We start from the raw sequence: 18,663 nt of genomic DNA on the forward strand, positions 1-18,663 counted from the left end.
ATCTTAAAACTAGCAGGCTCTCTTCTGTGCCAAAGTGACTATCTCAGCACCTGTTTATTGCTGTGCTACAGTGCCTACCGACTTCTTGCTACAATAACAATCATTAGTAGCGTTTGGGATTAGTAGACTATGTAATTGACCTGCAAGCATATTCTTCAGTACTGAACTGCCTTTAATCTGCTTATCACCTATCCGTTTCTTCCTGGCACTTTTTACCCTCTTTCTCGAAGTTCTGCGTAGGTCCTAGAGACACTTCTGTCCTATAGATTAGTGAAATGGTTTGCTAAGGTCTTCCACAGAAAGCGAAAAGTTTACGATGGTAGTACAGTTATTCACAAATTACTTTACCTATGCAATGGTGTAACCCAAAGAAATAATCATCATTTGCATCACCTGATTCAATCTCTGGTTTTGGCAGATGTTCACAGTCTCCTGGTGCCAGTTCAAATCCTACTGAAACTGCTGGGAGTTTGTGGACTTCCAAACCAGTTTGATCAGACTTGCATCTCATCTCCACTTCAGAGAGAACACTACAGCTGTGACTGGAGCAGTCTTTAGCCTCTACAGATTTCATGGTCTAACAAAGCTATATTATTTCATCCTAGTCTCCATGTATACACCTAACTGGTATTCCATGTTTTAAAAAGAGCAAGCAGGTGAAAGGATAGGACGAATGAAGATGAAGATACATTGGCAGAGCTGCACATGGAAATAAGCATGGCATCTGCTAGCAGCATATCTGGTTTGTAGCCATCCCTGGCTTTAGCAATCTAAGAAAAGAAAGGTGAAGAAAATCCTTTGGAAGCTACAAGCTGTTTGCAAGAGGCCAACAAGACTTTGAGGCAGTAAATAGAGTGCAGTCAATATTGCTGTGCAAGGGTGAAAATGGAAAAATAGAATTCTTCTTGATAAGCAGCTCTATTTGATTTCTATACTTTAATGAAAAGCATCGGCTAAACACTGAATATGGATTTTAATTTGGGCAGTATTTGTTGGTGGTCAAGTTAAGCAGAAAAACAATGGCAGCTTTTCCTGATAACAGGTCATATTGAAAAGCAAGGAAATCCTGTTTCTGCCTGTAAATAGATGGTGGAAGTCCAAGGAGAGAATAAATACGGAGCAGTAAAAACGGGATGTCACTCAACAGTCACACTTCTGACCACAATGTTGCTTTTTAGATAGCTCAACTTAGTACAGCTCAGCACAGAAGTATCTCCATGAAGTGAGTCATAATAAACATGAAGAGAAAATGAGGCCTTTACAGGTGTTTTTAGGGGAAATGAAGAAACAAAACAACCCCATAAAATATTCAACCAAATGACACATAAATAAACTTTGAGTGCTTAGAGATATATTTACATTCCGGGTTTGGGCACTTGATAGCTAACAGCAAGAAGTGCATTTGATGGACACTCAGATGTGGCACCATTTACATTAGGTCTAGAAAGCCTCAGAGCCGGGTTAAAAAAATACCCACAGTCTGGACAACAGGAAAATTCCTTTAGCCACCTAATGTCCCTATTGCATGAAACTAATGAGAACAACATAAAAAACACGAAGGGGCTTTCCTGCTCCCACCAAGGCTCTACTTTTAAAGGATCTACCTGCTGAGAATTACCACCAGTGTTCTTTGATTTTATTGTTTTTCTGGCATTTTACTCTACCATGGGGCTGCTTCATGGAGCATTTCAGTGAGCTCCTGACAGGTAATCCTCCAGATTAATTCAGAGTTCATTTGGCCGATAAGTGGTCAGCTTCTCTGTGAGACAGCACAGGAATGACAGCTCACTATCTCTTTCTGTGAATTCTCGGAAGATTGAACAGCACAAGGTATTTTCAACTAATGCCAACTGAAGACAAATGGTAACTTAGCCAAATGCTAACAAGTCATGTTGAGATCTACATAGAAAGCCCTTTCAAAATAAATCTCCAGGTAAACATACTATTCAGGATTCAAGAGAGAGACACAGATTAGGCTAGGAAAGTATTGCTCACCAAATCCTGGTTTAAAACAGCTTATTACAGGCTTTTTTTTAATGATATGTTTTTCAGACTCCAATTAGAGCAGAGTAATTAAATGTCCATTAAGGAAGCACTTAGGCCAAATGACAGCTTTTCCTCGGAAGCTTAGAGGGAGTTCTGAAAGCATTTTGTCTGGAGAGGTGAGAAGCAGAAACACAGGACTGGAGAAGAGCATGCAGACATGCAGCTCTACCCTGCAGGGCAGGGTAGGCCAGTCTCACCTCAAGCACAGCTTGAATGCTGCCCTTCAGCAGAGCTGGCAGGACCCTTTTTTTGTTTTGTTTGGCCTTTTCCTGGAAAGCTCCCCCAACACTGAAATATTTCACCCGTGAAAGGGAACAGGCGATTCAGAAACACTACCTGGAATACGCTCCTTCACCTGGCAAGTCAGGCTTCATGTTTGAGCTGTCTCTTGTACTACGTGCCCAGCCTCTCCTCTCGATAAGGGAGCTTCGATAAGGGGACATTCATGCTATGGTGCAATACAACAGCCACCTATGGAGGCAGACAAGGCTGCCTAACCACCACTACCATATAGCGCCAAGGATAATATCTCCAGGTATAAATGTTTCAGAGTTTTGACGTTTTTTTCCTATGAATTTTTTAATATATATAATTATTATTATTCCAGGAAAAGCAGCTACTTCAGAGAACAAAATTTGGTTTAGTGGAAAAATACACTTCTTTCAAAAATAATGTTGACAACATTTGGTTGACCTGTTCAGGTAGCTATATTCCACTTCACTTTTCAGAACCTACACATTCCCAGTGTCAATTTGGCTGCCTTCCCAGTGCCAGGGCACGGGGCAGAGAGTCATCAGGCATCCCGAATTTCAGTAAGAAGTCAAGCTGCCTGGCACCATCAGAAATTGTTCAATTTACAACAGTGAGCCAACAGAGAACAAAAAGAACAAAAAGTGTAGGGAGGAAAGGCGGGAGAGGACAGGATTTGCAAAATGCACTGTTATCCACCCGGCTCCCTGTGCTACACTTTGATCTCTAAACATGTACATCTAATTCATCAATCACTGATGTTAAAGTGCACCCGGGATGAAAGAAGGGAATTAAATAACAGACCAAAAGAATGGGGCTCAGGGTATCTGCATTCTGTTCCTACTAGGAGCATACATAAAAACAGATACTCAGTTTTACAAAACAGATCTGGTGAAATCAACACAGTATCAATTAAACTGCATGCTCTGTCAAATGATTTCTTCACAGCTTTTCTGGAAAGCTCTTGGGATTTCTACAGCCTTCCTGTGTAACTCTAGGCAAATTATTTAACTTTTCTGCCTTCCATATCTGTAACTTACAGCACATGGCACAACAGCTCCTATTTCAGAGGGGGTTCAGAGTCCTGAGGTAGATTTTGTAGACTCCTGAGACATCCTCTAGTGAATTAGTGATTAGAAAAGCAAATAACTAGGAGGTCACTTCTGAAGCAGGCAGAATGAGAAATGCACGGCATAAGAACAATTCACATCACTGCTTCCCTATCTTGGCATCTTTAGCATTCCAAACAAATGTCAGTTTAAATAACCAATTCTCATTACACTAAATACTGAAATGCCAACACCGATCATGTGAATTTCTGTCAAAAATTAATGTTTGAGTAAGGAGGCTCTTAGTTTTGGCCTGTCTAGTACTTTGCAGTTTGATATGGATTGAAGATAGCAGCTATTGTAGTATCCTCAGCCCATGTTAACTGTAGGGAGAAAACCTGCCAACTCTGGTAAATCACCAATGTAATATGCTTGCAGCACACCGTACTGGATACTATTGGCTTACATTGTGTGTGCAGTGATTTAGTCAGCTATAAACACAGAGAAGAACTTTTAAAGGAGGTGCTCCATAATAAAGAGGGACAAAAGTGCTGATGCTTTTACCAAAGGTGAATGCTTTATGTTGGAACAAGAGAAGAAAGATCATTTGCAGCGTCGCAGCACTGGTAAAGCAGGCAGTGCCTTTTGAAAGTGCTCAACCATACTATGCATGATGCACAAAAAGAGGTAAACTGATTCACTGCATAAGCTGAATGCTCTTATCAATGGTGAACATAGTTCCGAGAGTAACAGCACACGATGCTTGCCTCCCTGTTATACTCAACCCCTCTGTTTCTGCATTTCGTGACTCCTGGGAGAAGTAAAGGAGTTGAACCCTTGCAAGGGTATCATCCTGATCACTTGCGCGTGATTGCAGGTTGGCTTTGCAATCTCAGCACATGACCCATTCCACTGAAAAAACCACTAGTTCTCAAAGACATTGCTGCAGCTTGACTATACTATGACTATACTGTGGTTTATACAGGAGAGGAGCTAGCTAATTGGAAATAAAACTATGAGGGAAAGGATACTGAAAAGAAGTGGCATTAGTGAGCCAGGGAATTAAGGAGACAGAGAAGTATAGATTTTGCCTTGTGCTAACTGTTTCACACCCTTCTTTTATTCTTCAGTCTATTCTCCTCCACTTCACCTCATTCCCCCTTGGCTGGCTGGCTGTGTCCCTCCTTCTCTTACTTTCTGTTTACCTGACGTACCCTTGTCTCACTCCCTTCTTCCTTTGTGCCCCCTTTTAAAAATATCTCATGGTGCTACTACAATGTTTCTGCCATGAAAGCATTCACAGTGACTGTGTGTTTTGTGCTGTCCTCTGCCCTATGTTTGCCTTGTTTACTTAGGCTGTAAATTTTCCCCGTTTGTACGAGGTCTCACACAGTTTGTACGAGGTCTCGCACAATCTGGCCCCATTCTTGACTGGTGCTCAAGTACAAAATAATCAAAATACCATCAAGAACAGTAACAAAAGCAACAATTTTATGACCCAGATACTTCTAAGACATAATGCTTAACAGAGCATGCAAGTATTCTTAGGCTTGAAAATAAACATGGCTATTAAATACAAGCATCTTCCTTCTTATTTCCATTAACTCCTAAATTATTTCAGAATAGCTCAGAGCAACCTCAAACATAACTACATGGAACTGAATCATGAACAGAACTCACGAAACGCATAGTATGCATACCATATACAGGAGGGTAACAGTATATATGAACAGCTATTTGGCATTCATATCTTGAATTCCTACTGGTTTATAGCCACTACGGTATCAACCTCTAGAGAGTTCCTGCTGGATCGCATCTCTGAGATTTGTCATGAATAGCAGAAAAGAGGACCCGTGCCTGCAACATGGTCTGTGGCTGATTTCTCTGCATAGTGAAAAATACGAGACATACACGGACAGATAGTGAGTACAGTAGGTATGAAAGATGCTGAGCATCTTTACACAGCATTCAGAGCAGGCCCTGAATTCATCATTGTATCCCTGATGGCATGAGAGAGACACATCATGACAAACACAACGTACGGTATACTTAAAACAGAGTCCATTTGTTGTGTGCGTGTATGAATGCAAGCTTTTTTCCAGTACACTCTGGCTTAATATTCTTCCCAGATCTTTCTCACCTGATGTTTCAGTCAACTGGATGCTAGAGGCCTTTAAAAAACATGTCAGCTCTTTTATTTAGTATAATCGTGCTATATCCAGAGCAGACAGTATGAACAGAACATTGGTTCACTTCCAATGCTATTGAATGATTGAGTGTGAAAGCCCCCTTTGCATATTTTCTCTCTTTAATTTTTTTTTTAATGTACTACTTTCCAGTGTGTTTTCCCATCCGTGCGTATAGCTTTCCCACCTTGTCAGCATTGCCAGTCAGTCAGTTGCTGAGCTACAGACTGTTCGCTGCACTTTCTGTCACACAGGTGTGGAGAGATTTTTGATCTGACTTACAAATTCCCTGCTCCCCCTGGCAAGCTAGCTGGCTGTCATGCTGCTGCAGGGTGTTTCAAACAGCTGCTCTTTCCAAGACACACTTCTTTGCATCTCCAGCATCATTATTTCTTACACACTTCTTTTCCCCCTTTGGTTTCATCCTTTCCATGCAGAAACAACTACTGTACCATTAAACTATTTCAGACTCTGGCTCATTGAGAAATTATCTGCATGTCCTAGTTTATCACTTATTCAGTCATGTTCAGCTGTGCATCTACTTTTACTACTGTTCAAGCAGTACATGCAAGTTGCACATGTGACTTCTAGATTACTTCCCAGTTGATGTTTTCTAGCACATATAGGCTTTAATTTTTTAGTATTATTTTCTTGCTGTTTTATTTTTAAAATATTTTTTTCTCTTCTGATCAGCACACTTAAATCTGGGACCTGTTACAGGACAGCTTCTGCACAACAGTCTTAGAATTCAATCCCAGATTTTGGCAAAATCTGGCAATCTGCTATTGGTCCCGAGCATTGGGAGATTTCTCCTTTGAGTTTCAGTGAACTCGCCACCATTGCATCCTGCTAATCAGTTGGTTTACTAGTGCATTCAATTTCAGCTGAAGCAAAGCAACAGAGGGTATTGACTACTCAACAAAATTTGGTTTTCTTTCTGAATTGAACCTAATTCAAAGTCCCAGAAAATTCTGAAGCACAGTATTTTTCCTCTAGAAGGCAAGTGAGCTCTAAAACTAAAGTAGAATATGTAGAGACTTCATCATATTTTGCTGAGTATAACCATGATATGGGTCTGAATTGGTCCCTAGGAACTCAACAAGGGCCTGCAACCAACTCTACTTGGGTGTATTTAGCTCTGCAACTTGGGATATACTGAAACTCTATCTTGATTTCATATCCTATATAATTTCCTCACATCCTGGTTTCCATCTGGACTGCTCTGAGGAACAGGACTGCAGCTGCTCTCATGGAGTTAATCTATCCTGCAGTTCAGACACAGTCACAAGAGCTTTAGACAATACTGTAATATTTACACCTCAGTTTTCTTACCTATAAAAGGAAGATTGCAGCCTCAGGTTTCAGATGCATTTAAAATTTTTGTAAGCCAAAAGAGGCATGCCTGTGCCTCCAATTCTATGACATCCTAAGCAGTCACCATTTACGCTGACATTTATTGAAAGCCTTAATGTGAAAAGATGAGGGGGGAAAAACAAAACAAAACAAAAAAACCCTACTGACAATTCTGATACTTAAAACCCTGGTTTTGCAGTTTTATTTGGATAGACTTAGTTTTATTTGGATAGTACTTAAAGGGTAGCCTCAAAGAGGATGGAGGCTCTCTTTTCACAAGGAGCCACACGGAGAAGACAAAGGGCAATTGGTACACATTGCACCAGGAGAGGTTTTATCTTGACGTAAGAAAGAAATTTTTTACAATGAGAGCAATCATTCACTGGAACAACCTCCCCAGGGACACGGTAGCGTCCCCATTGCTGGCAGTTTTCAAGACGTGACTAGACAGGGCACTCGATAATCTCATCTAGGCTCCCTTTCCCACAAAAGGTTGGACCAGATGATCTGTCGAGGTCCCTTCCAACCCGGGCTGTTCTATGATTCTATGAGACTACTTACTCTCACATCTGGTCCTGAACTTTCACCTAATACTGTTTTTATGATTATATAATTACTGCTTCCCCTCACAGCTGAAATTAAGCCCTTTTTCCTGGATACATTCTGAATCCTATATTCTGTGAAAGATAATCAATTGAACTATTTATTCAAAATGTATCATGGGAGCGTATAAGCAGACAAGTTTCTATTACACTTAGGTCATGCTTTGTGCGTTTTATGAAAAAGCTTACAAGATTGCAGTATGTTTGTCCAGATAAAACTTATGCTGCCTGAAAGGTTTTCTTATTACGTTATCTAAAAGCATATGAATTGATTTCCCTAAAATTTTCTTTACATATATTCCTCTACTTTCCAGTCATATTAGGATTCCAATTTAAAAAGACAAATAGGACTGTTCTGCTCCGGTGAAGGGAAGTTCTGCTCCTGCCTGTACTTGGGGTAGCTATGGTGAAGTACATTCGACTAATGGAGTAATTTCACTGGTTACATCATCATGAAAGAGCTTGAGAAAGAGATGAGAAACCTTGTACTTCACGAAGTCTGGAACGGTGCTGGCAACACTTAATTATTTAAAGTCACCCTTCCACATTAATCTAAATATGAATAGATTATTGTGCTTTCTGTAGAAAAAGCACCTCTGTCCTCTAAAGTGCTTTGCAGAAATTCTGAGTCCCAATAACCTTCTCACCCAGAGTCCCACAAGGCATCAGCACCAGAGATGGGAATAAAGTCCAGAATCCCAACCTGTAACCTTTCCTGCGCTGACTGGGGATCATGCTTCCTCCTAGGGAGTCCTAACACATTATTCTACTGCTATAAAATTGCACTGAACTAAGAAAACAGGTAAGGAATAAAAATAAACCATGGAAAGCAGGAACGAAAAATTGAACAAAAGTGGTTCTATAACCCTCAGAACAAGAAGCTTGGTAGTTTGATGTCAGCTGACCCAAGGACTCGTACGCTACCACTGCAACATTAACAAGGGTTTAAACATATAATCAAGTTTAACAAGTTACTATGTATCAGCACAAGCATAGTAAGACATTTCATAAGCCCACTTAGCCCATGACAAATGCAAGACAACTTGGCTTAGCATATTTCTCTTTCCTCTGGGACTAAACTGTTACATTTTTAGTGCAGGAAGAGACACCTGGTTTGAAGACTCTGCAGCACAGTAATTTGCTAAGTTGTGGTAGCTTGACTTTATGTCAAACTCCCTAACTCTGCTAAGGCTAGTGGGATAAGGGGAAGTGAAAAAGCATTTCCTTGGCAAATGGGTTTTTAACAGGCTTGAAAATGATGGTGACAACCGTGTAAAAAGCTTTTCCACCATTTGACCAGACCATCATCATTCCCAGCCTTCTATAGCCTGGTACTTCTCCACCTCTTCTTGTCTCCACTTATAATTACCACTCCTAATCGCACCTGCCTTTTTAGTTTACTTGGCACCAGATGTATAAAAACATGGGCAGTGAATGATTAGCAGATATAAGACCATTAATGCAACTATGCTTTAGGTAGGCATTCAGGGGATGGAATCTAAAATGACAGAAGTCTTCCTAGCCACAGAACTCCTGAAGTATCTGGCTTGTAAGCAAACACCCTTTGTGCGTTAGGAGACTTGTCCTCTGGAGGCGGGACAGCAATGGCTTTCTATCCTGCTTCAGCTGAGAATTTTAATTGGCGAGGCAGTTTGTAGCCAGGGCTCCTGACCACGCCACCTTTTACAGTTGTAATGCAAATGGGACATACCGTACCCTTCGCTCTGATCATTCTGAGCGTCAGCGGAGATACAGGCATATAGCTAAACTCTGTCTATTTTGATGCTTTGTATGCCCAATTCAGATTTTTAACCAACTTTGATATCACTAGGACTTTAAGGATGTGCTCAGAGGCTTTGCTGAATTGGGGGTTCTGGCTTATCATCAAATTAAGGGAAACACGCTGTAACCCACTCACCTGACTCAGTCACAGCTGTAGTGTACCATGCTAATCTCCACATTTATTAAACACATGCTCCCTCTGGAGCTGGAGATGATACAGTAACAGCTGGTTTATTCTGGTTTCTTTTTAAGTCATGAGGAAACAAACACAAACATGTCTCCGGTATAATTCACAGTGCCCACACCTACTACTGCAATTAAGATGTACTAAGACAAACAACTGTTAAGTTCTCCGTATCTTTTACAATCCATTCTCCCTCCCATTCTCTCTCCCCATTGTTGCCATCATTATTGTGAGTAAACTGGTACTGAAATCTGACTCAGCAAAGGGAAATTAAGTTTTATGCAAAAATAAATGAGGTAAGTTGTATTGGGCATAGTATGCTCCCAAAAGATACTGAGATTAAACAGAAGAAATCAGTAGGCCTATAATGAAGACAGTGAAATAAAGCAAATACTGGGAAACCAGGGTTTGCCCTGACTTTAATGTCAGCCTGGCCTCCTGTTGGTATAAAATTCGTGTTTCTCTGTGGATCATTAATCCTTTTTGTCCAAAGGAAATAATAAGAACACTTATAGATGGCAAGCAAACATGTCATTTGGGACACAAGGATCATATTAAAAGCCCCTACCATGAGCTCCAACGTGGCTTTTAACCATAGCTTGTGGGTAGGAGCACAACGGTACAATACATCCCCGAAACACTGGGACAGGCACAGCGCATCTCTGGAAGCTGAGGAAATTCACACAGCAGCCGACAATTTTAAGGAGGGTGCCTCATACCAGAAGACACTTTTCCCTTGGCTGGTTAGTGCAAAAAGAGACATATTCCTTCCTCTGCTCAACCCCCAAGAGAATATCCAATGCCCTTTTTCAGCTCCGAAACTACCACATCACTTGAATGTGCTGATGAGCTCAAAGCATGGGATCAGCACCAGCCCTGCTGAAGGCCGAGGCAGGTGAGCTGGGCCTGCAGACAGGGCATTGCTGAGGCTTGACACTGCTCCCTCCATTCCAAACTCATCCCAACTCCAAGTATGTCCTAAGCACCTTGCAATGCTTCTCCCTTTTCCCCAAGGCATCTGAAAACAGGAGGGAAAAGGTGGCAGCAAACTGCATGAAGAACCTTGTGGTTGATCGTTTTAGACTAGCCGAGTCCTTGAAGAGAATTTAGGTAATGTCAAGGACACCGAGATCGTGTGACTGCACATGCACGTTTCAGAGACAGAGAAGTAATCCCACTGCAATTAATGGATCTTATTATGCTCAAAGTCAACAAGCTTGCTAAAGGGCTTTGGCAAGTCAGCGCCTTTGTGTTTGGATTGCAGTGCTAGCTGTGTGGTGTGCCTTTGTCCCCTTCAGCCTTGTTTACCAACAGAGGTATAGACACAATCCAGCCCTAGGCACAATTCTGGCTAAGTATGTTAATGCATATTTTTACGTTCCAACAGCTTCTGTAGCAGCACTTACAAGTGAGACAGATGAAAGTGAGTAAACACAGATATTAAAAAAGGCATTTACTTTCTCACCACTCATGTTTACTATTTGCAGTTCAGTCACCTCTGACAACTGAAACAGATCATTTCATTTCATTTCATTTCCGTCCTCCAGCATACCCACCCAACATATTTGTGTGTGGGATCATGGCACTACAGTGTAATGTTTGCTGTTATTGTAAATTGGCACTTTATTTTTGAAAAGCTACAAACCGTTTGTTCATGAAACACTTTGCAATCACCATCGGTCTATCTGGTGGGTTCCTTGTTTTTTTCAGATCTAAAGTAATTTGAAGATGTTGCTTCAAATTAAACGCCCATGTCTTATATAACATTTTCTTTGTAAACAAGCTAACACAAATATATTATTCCCATGCATATCTATTATGTGCACACAGCAGTTAACCTTCAAATCCACTCCCCCAGTCCTTCCGGCAAACTAGGAATCCTCTGCCATAAAAACTTACCCTTTTCCCTCACTAAATCTGTTCCTTAGAAGAAACTTTGGCCTTTAGAGTCTCATTTTCATTTATTTCATTAGTTTCCATCTCAGATAACTAAATTATCTTTTATTACAGCTGGGAACTTTTATAACGTGCAAATTGAAATAATGATTGTATCACAGTAGTCTGCAAGTGGTTTTCATTAAGCCTCCAGCTACTATTCCTTGCTCTGTTGGATATCTTTGTGTCAGGGTTACTTTACGCTGCACAGAAATTTGAACAATTTATCTTAAAAAGAATGGCTAAAAACCTATTAGATAACAACCTGTAAAATGCGCTGGTTGATGCAGCTTAATTGTATGTTCTTGTCATAATTAAAATACCTCAATTGCTTAAAACTTAACAATCATGCTAAAAAGTGGACCGGTGAATATATTCTGGAGATTCACGTTTCTGAAAATCAAAATTACTACTTGTCTTTACAATTCTGTGTAAGCAGACACACAGTGCCAGAAATAAATTTACATTTCTGAGATGCTACACTACAACATCTTACTTTCTTGTCAATAGAGTGACTAAATTCATACTTTATGTTCAAGTAGGATTTTCTGGTTAATTTTAGTGACTTAAAATAGTTCAGAATCATTTGTGTGGCTTGTTGAAATTTACAGCGTGCTTACATTGTTGATCACCAGACTCATCTCGCTACTTTGTCATTCTGTATTGCCTATTGGTAAATGAGTTTGCTAGCGTATATTCCCATTGCTGCCAGGGTCACCAGAACTCTGAATGAACACATAAAGAGTCCACTTAATTGCAAAGATTTATAGCTATGCTGTTTTCTTTTCTCCCTTTCCACTCAAACTTGTCTTCCATGTCTGACATGTATAGAAAAGGGAGAGCTGCTTATCCTAGTCAAAATCTGCAGCAGACAAGGATCACTGTTTTGCAGGGATTCCTCATTTCTACTGCTACTGCATAGGCAACAGAGAAGCAGCTTTCTAATCCACCCTAGACAGGGTACTGAACCAAAGAAAAATGCTGTGTCAGTATAATATCAGCCATCATCAGTCTGCAATGCAGCAACAAGTTACATGACTGGCAAAAAACCATAACCTGTATAACTTCCAGAAGCAACAAGCTGTTCATTTTTATTTAAGATACCATGCTCTCTAAGGTGGAAGACAGGTGAACTATTATACAATAAACAGATGAGAAATTTTTAAGTCTTGGAAAGTCAGAAGCAGAAGGTTGCCATCTGAAAATCTGCCTCTGCCTGCCCAAAGAGCCTGCTGTTTGAACTGAGTATCATTTCTATGTCAAACTAAAGCCTTTTCCCCTCTCTTATTTATGGCTCTGCCACAAGTTTGGGTAGCAGAGGAATCAATCAATTCCAACCAACCAGGGAAATGATTTTGGGAGCTCTGGGGATAAAAGAAGTTCCCCCAAACAGTTTCTGCATTTCTGATTGAACACAGGTATTCTAAAGAGCACAATTTACACACTGAAAACTTACCAATGGAGCGATGAATGCAGGTATGCTGGTTATCACTCAGAAAAAAGCCCTCTTTGCACTGACATTCATAGCTGCCCATAGTATTTACACAAATCTGCTGGCACCCTCCATTGTTATCCTGACACTCATCAACATCTAGAAGAGAGAAGGAAAAAGAAATGCAAGATAATGTACAGATGCAGAATACACATCTAGAAGAGCAAGGAATCCACAAAAAGGCACACTGTAAATTAAGCTAATGAAAACTACCCCAACCCCATCAGAGTTAATCCAAATGAATCCATCTAATTCTTTTTCCTGCATCCTAGGTTTAAAGTTAACATAAAAAAAAAAACCAGTGGGGAGGGGAGTCCAGCTAAGTCTCCATGCATTCTGAGCTGCAAATTGATTTCCAATGCACAATGAATGTTAACGTCCTAAAAAAGGCTGTGACCCCATCTGCCAAGTGTGGTGTTGCACCCTGTCATTCCCACTCCACTTGGAAAGACATACTTCAGGCCTACAGTAATTTCTAGCAGGGGTAGCAGGCAAACACAAAGGGCATTACTGGGTGAAAAGAGTCTTTATAGAGTTCTGGTCTTGAACAGAACAGCATGTTTCAATTACTGGAGTCATAACCCCCTACTTTGTCAGTTTGTTTAATGTTGTTTAATGAAAAGAAGGCTTCTTAAATCTAAATGTTCCATGTCTGTATTGTCATTTTAATAGGCAAATATATAAAACCACAAAGGCAGCATTAGCTACTGGCTGTTTTGAGGGTCCCTGCCTACCCCCCATCACCTCTCTGGCATAAAAGTTTTTATGCTGTTATGCTTAACAGAGACATATGTTTCAGCATTGGGAAACCACGGCCACTAAAAGATATCTGACCCACATTCAACCTTGCAACTCTCCTGTTTTGCTCATAAAAGGTATATCATATCCATTTTCTGTTTTTTCTTTGGATAAAAGCAACTCACCACCTGAAAATTCCATGTTTTCCTTTTTTATGGAGACTCTGCAACCAGTTAGTTATTTCACAGTATGTGCCAACATGTCAGCAAATGAGTTGGTGTGTGTTTTGCTTTCATTTTATTTTTGGAGGGGGGAAAAACACAACAAAGATAAATGATCCACAACATTCAAAACCTCAGAAGAGCTGGCACAGCTCCTGCAGAAACTAATTCCTCTAGGACTGGCCACAACACACTAAGGTAAAACCAAGCTGCTTTTGCCAGTACTCTTGCAGGCAAGGCCAGGAAGCTCTGAAATGCTGGAGAAACAGCCGGTAACTAATGCAGGAACGCCAGCTAGTTCCGGCAGCTTGCTCGGCTAAGCCTGCTCTTGCTCTTTGTGCTGGTGTGCTGCCTGCGCTTCATGGGACAGAAACTGTAGCTCTTTCTCACAGAGAAAAAAGGCTCTAGGGTAATTACAGCAGTGCCCAGGGAAACCAGGCAATCTCATCCTGTCTTGAACTACAATGCAAGTGTGTAGACAGTCCTTCTCCTTTTCTTGGGAGGGCATAGGAAAAGAAGTGAAGACTTTCCCTGCCTACTGCAGTATAAGAAGGAAAGATAAATAAGACAACTTTGTGAGACCCTTCCTCTCTGAGTCAGCAGGCCTTGCTGCCCTCTGAGTGCCAACTCAGACTTGTTCCTTCAAAACAGCACACTGGAATCTAGATCCTCCTCTCCGGAAGATTAGTTGAACACTTACTGAAGGAAAAAGTCTCAGTTGGTACACGTACAAACCCCAATTTTTTTCTACAAAGTATGTGGCCTTCCCAGCGTTCTGTTTATAGTATCACAAAGCAACTTGAACAATTGCTTTCCAGCTCTGATGAATAATCTGAAACAAATGCAATGACTTATAAACATTTTTTTCTGCTCTTGATAGCAAATGCTGGTGATTTACCACTTCCGTAAAGAAACAACTCAACTTACCACCAAGCCCCAAATCCATATGCTGGAATAAAAGTTATTACATTTTAAACTCTTTAAAAAGTTTTACTATGAGGAATTTCTTCTAATTGTTTTCAATTACTTGCCTCAAAAATATTTTAATGTTCATTTATGAAGAGAAGGAGTTGAAGAAAGGGATCTAGAACTACTACATCTCTATCTCCATACTACATGCCTTCCAATAAATCTTGGCCTTGTGGTGCAGGATTAACATTTTGCTTCTCAGGCTTCAACCCTACTAGGGTCAGGCTTTTTGGAACACTTTGTATTACTGCAGTGCTAAAAGGCAGTGTTGCTTATTATCCACCATACCAGGCAATCTATTGGACATGGCTGCCTGGAAAATATTTACTGAATTATTTACTTGGTAAACTTTCTTTCCAATAATGTCACTTTATGATCAGCCTATTACTAACCCAGGTTAGAGAATGGGGTAAAAAAGTCATTTGAAGGTAGGAGAGAGAACTCCAGTGAGCTCAAGCTTTGGTAGATCTGGCAGAATAATTCCTTCATGTATCTGAATTTTTTCAAAGCTTGCAAATGAAATAGCTGTCAAAGAGGCTTTTTCTTTTTTTCACTGTTTGTGCAACCTTCATTCAATGCAGCTCAAGTTACCCAGCTGAACGTGTAAACATCAGTAATGCAGCATATGTGAGACTGCATTTTGGACCAGATTTTCTAGAGATTAAGTTCCACATAAACACCAAAATAAGTAGCCAGGTTTTCCAGAAAGCTCTCCTGGCTCCAGTTTTGGAGGCTCTACATGTCAAACTGGGCTGTTGACTGTTTTGAAAAACTGATGGTGGATCCTCAGGAGCTTTAATTGTTGCCACTCTGTGTGACAGTTTACACCTGCTGGAGACCTGCATCCCAGGGCCTAACTCTAGATACAGGAAAAAGGTCACTTATGATGTAAAATCCCTTCACTCAAACATCTACTCTAAGGCCCAACTAAACTTATTTTAAAAACTTCTAAATTTATTGAGGACAAATACAAAGCTCACTTTCTTTATTACTCTACTCTTTATAAAAATGATTTTTTTTTAGAGCAAACAGACGTGTCTTCTTTGGCAATCTTTTGCACAAAATCAGCTACCACTGGTCATCTCATCCAGGACCAGGGTTCTCTCCCTGACGACGGCAGCCCCAAGGCAGCAGCTGCAGGTGTCCCTTCCTTTAAACTGGTGTATGGAAACTCAATCCATTTCCTAGGCTCCTTATCTGGCAAAAGTTCTTTCATCCAGCTTGGCCTCACCGCCCGACAATGTGCTGATTCCTAAAGCACATTACCCACCGCTTACGGGAAAGCTGAGCCTCAAAATCCTACTGATGATCCCAGGGTGGAAGCTGGAGCAAGGTTTCAGGAAACCTACACAATCCAAACTCACAAAAAGATGAAAAAAGGTTACCCACATAGCTGCTCCAACCCTCATCCTCAAAAAGAGGAAGAAAAACTAGGAGAAAGTTAATATATGTCCTTAAGCCATTCTCTGTAACCCTTATCACAAAGAACCGTCCTGTGATTACGTCTACCAAAGACAACCCCTGATGGAAGCATCTAAAAATAACTCTGTTTCCACAGCCCTTAACTGCTCCTTACCAGCACAAATAAATAGCTAAGATGACAATCAGCACAAGAGCTAGAATTGCTTAGACAGAGTTTAGACCAGAGTGACAAACCTATGCTTCCAGGGAGAGGAGGGCCTGGACTCCAAATTGGCCAGTCATCATCAAGGACAAGGAATAAGAGAAGAGCCAGCTCAGGGAGAGGCTGGGAAAGGAGAAGTATCTTTCAAAAGAGAAGGATAGATAATGGATGCATATATACATACATACATATATCTATATATCAGAAGCATTATGCAAATTAATGCACATCCAAATTTGCATAAGATCTCTAGCTTTTTGGCCCACTGCCTTCACATAATCAAACTTGTGTTCTGTATCTTGGTAAGATGAGATCTTCTAGAGAGTGGTAGTGTGGAACAGTATCAAAGGGTAGGAAACATTACAATTGATAAAGATGGATGTTTTATTTATTAAATAAACAAATGGTTTCGGTTTCTCATTTAATTTATCTGATGAACTTTTCAAACTAGCTCCACTGGTATTTCACCCTGATCTGGCTCAGAGCTTCCTGTGGTATTTGGCCTAAAGAGGTTATTCTGATCGAGTGTCCTGTTTGGACACCATCGAGGCAGAAAGGTCTGCTAAGGGTACCTGAAACCAAAACCACAAGCAGGAAGATACAAAAGTGGAAGCACTACACAGAGTCAATGTCAAGAACAGTATATCCACTGGCCACTTCCTCCCACGATCTTCTCTTCCTTCCTTCTGACATTTTTCTTTCACGTCAGCATTTTCATAAGCACTTAAGCCCCTCAGAAATCTGAGTCTCATCTTCAAAGTCTCCAAAGCATTTGGGAGCCACAGTACAATTCACTTACTGTAGCATTAAGATTCTTTGGAGACTTCTAAAAACAGGACTTTGACTCATGATCCTGGGAGCTGATCCTGCTAGCTTTTCTCTAAGCTACTCTTTGAAACTTTTGGAAGATTTCTCTAAGATGCCTATTTTACCAGTGCAGAACATCACGATAGATAGATGAACTACTGATAGCAACGCAGGAGACTTTCCTCAAATGTTAGCAACAAAACTCCACTGAGGAGATCTTGTATTCGTAAGAGAATGATTAGCAACCACAAACTCAGAAAACACGAGTGCCTGATTCTGGAATTCTAAAACCATTGTATTCTGAATATTTCTAGTCAGAAAGCTGGCTGAAAGTCTCATAAAAAAAAAAAAATCACATTCCTGCATTTACTATAGTCATAGTTATTCTTATACCAAAAGAACACCTAGCCCAGCATCCTCTCTTTGACACTGTCCTGTAGTTGATGATACTCAGGAGAAGACAGTAGAGATGGGACAGAACCATTGCTGGCATGCTCTCCCAGTTTTCAGCAATCACATACCTATTAACCTTCCTAAATCACTTGCTAGACCATTGTCACTGCTGGATCTCTCCTGTATGAATTTGTTTAATCTCTTCTGAACCCAACATGATGGGGCAATTCCCTCTGCAATTTAATTATGAGTTACATAAAAAAGACATCCTTTTGTTTATTTCAAACATGCTGCTTCATAGTCTGAATGAATGCCCCCTAACCCCATTATTGTGAGAAACAGTAAATATTCATTCCCTACTTGCCTTTTCTGCATCTTTCTTGATCTTACAGATCCCCCTCAGCCTCGTACTGTCTACCTCATCTATTTTGAGCTCTGAAGCACAGCAATACACAAATACGATAATTACAGAGACAATCTGAATGACTTCAGTATATCATGTTTAAAACAAAAGGCGCTCATTTCTAGACGTTAACCTGAATGACGGCAACATTTGGCACACATTCGTCTCACTTCTGTATTCCATTCCCTCCAAGTACCGTGATGCTCTACTGGAGTGGGTGTCTTGGAAGATCTGATTTCAAGATAGCTGTGGAAGCCCAAAGAGTAGATCTGGCACGTAGGAGTGATGCCAGTGGTATCAGATTAGAGGTTGTAGGCAGGTGTTCCTACTGGAACGGTCATACAAGTAGCGACACGCTGTCAAGGTAGGGAGGGTGATACATTGCATCAGCTGAGGGGGCCATGGAAACAAGAATTATTGCTAATTGAAATAGCTGCTAAGCCATCTTTCTTAGACCAACTTTATATGAGCGTACAAAGGGAAATGTTAGAAGAAAGAGACACCACTACCTATGTACACAGCATTCATATCGTCAGGAGATCTGAAATCAGACTTCACCAAGAATTTAAAAGCGGGTCCCAAATTTTCTACTATTTGCACATAAGGCTAAAAGTCTGCTTTTTGTCCCCT

General features: G+C 40.6%; 1 protein-coding gene across 7 annotated transcripts in view; it reads right to left on the reverse strand.

The window, feature by feature from the left end:
• Positions 1-18,663, reverse strand: part of SCUBE1 (signal peptide, CUB domain and EGF like domain containing 1) — a 227,516-nt gene that overhangs the window by 150,143 nt on the left and 58,710 nt on the right. For all 7 annotated transcript variants that reach the window (XM_087766557.1, XM_087766556.1, XM_087766555.1 and 4 more), the window contains one exon: positions 12,843-12,977. In XM_087766557.1, the coding sequence (XP_087622683.1) occupies positions 12,843-12,977 (135 nt within the window). The remainder of the gene's footprint in view (positions 1-12,842; positions 12,978-18,663) is intronic.

Source organism: Nipponia nippon, unplaced genomic scaffold, assembly GCF_047370975.1.
Source record: "Nipponia nippon isolate SJK-2023a ecotype South Korea unplaced genomic scaffold, ASM4737097v1 scaffold_3, whole genome shotgun sequence".
Classification (NCBI taxonomy): domain Eukaryota; kingdom Metazoa; phylum Chordata; class Aves; order Pelecaniformes; family Threskiornithidae; genus Nipponia; species Nipponia nippon.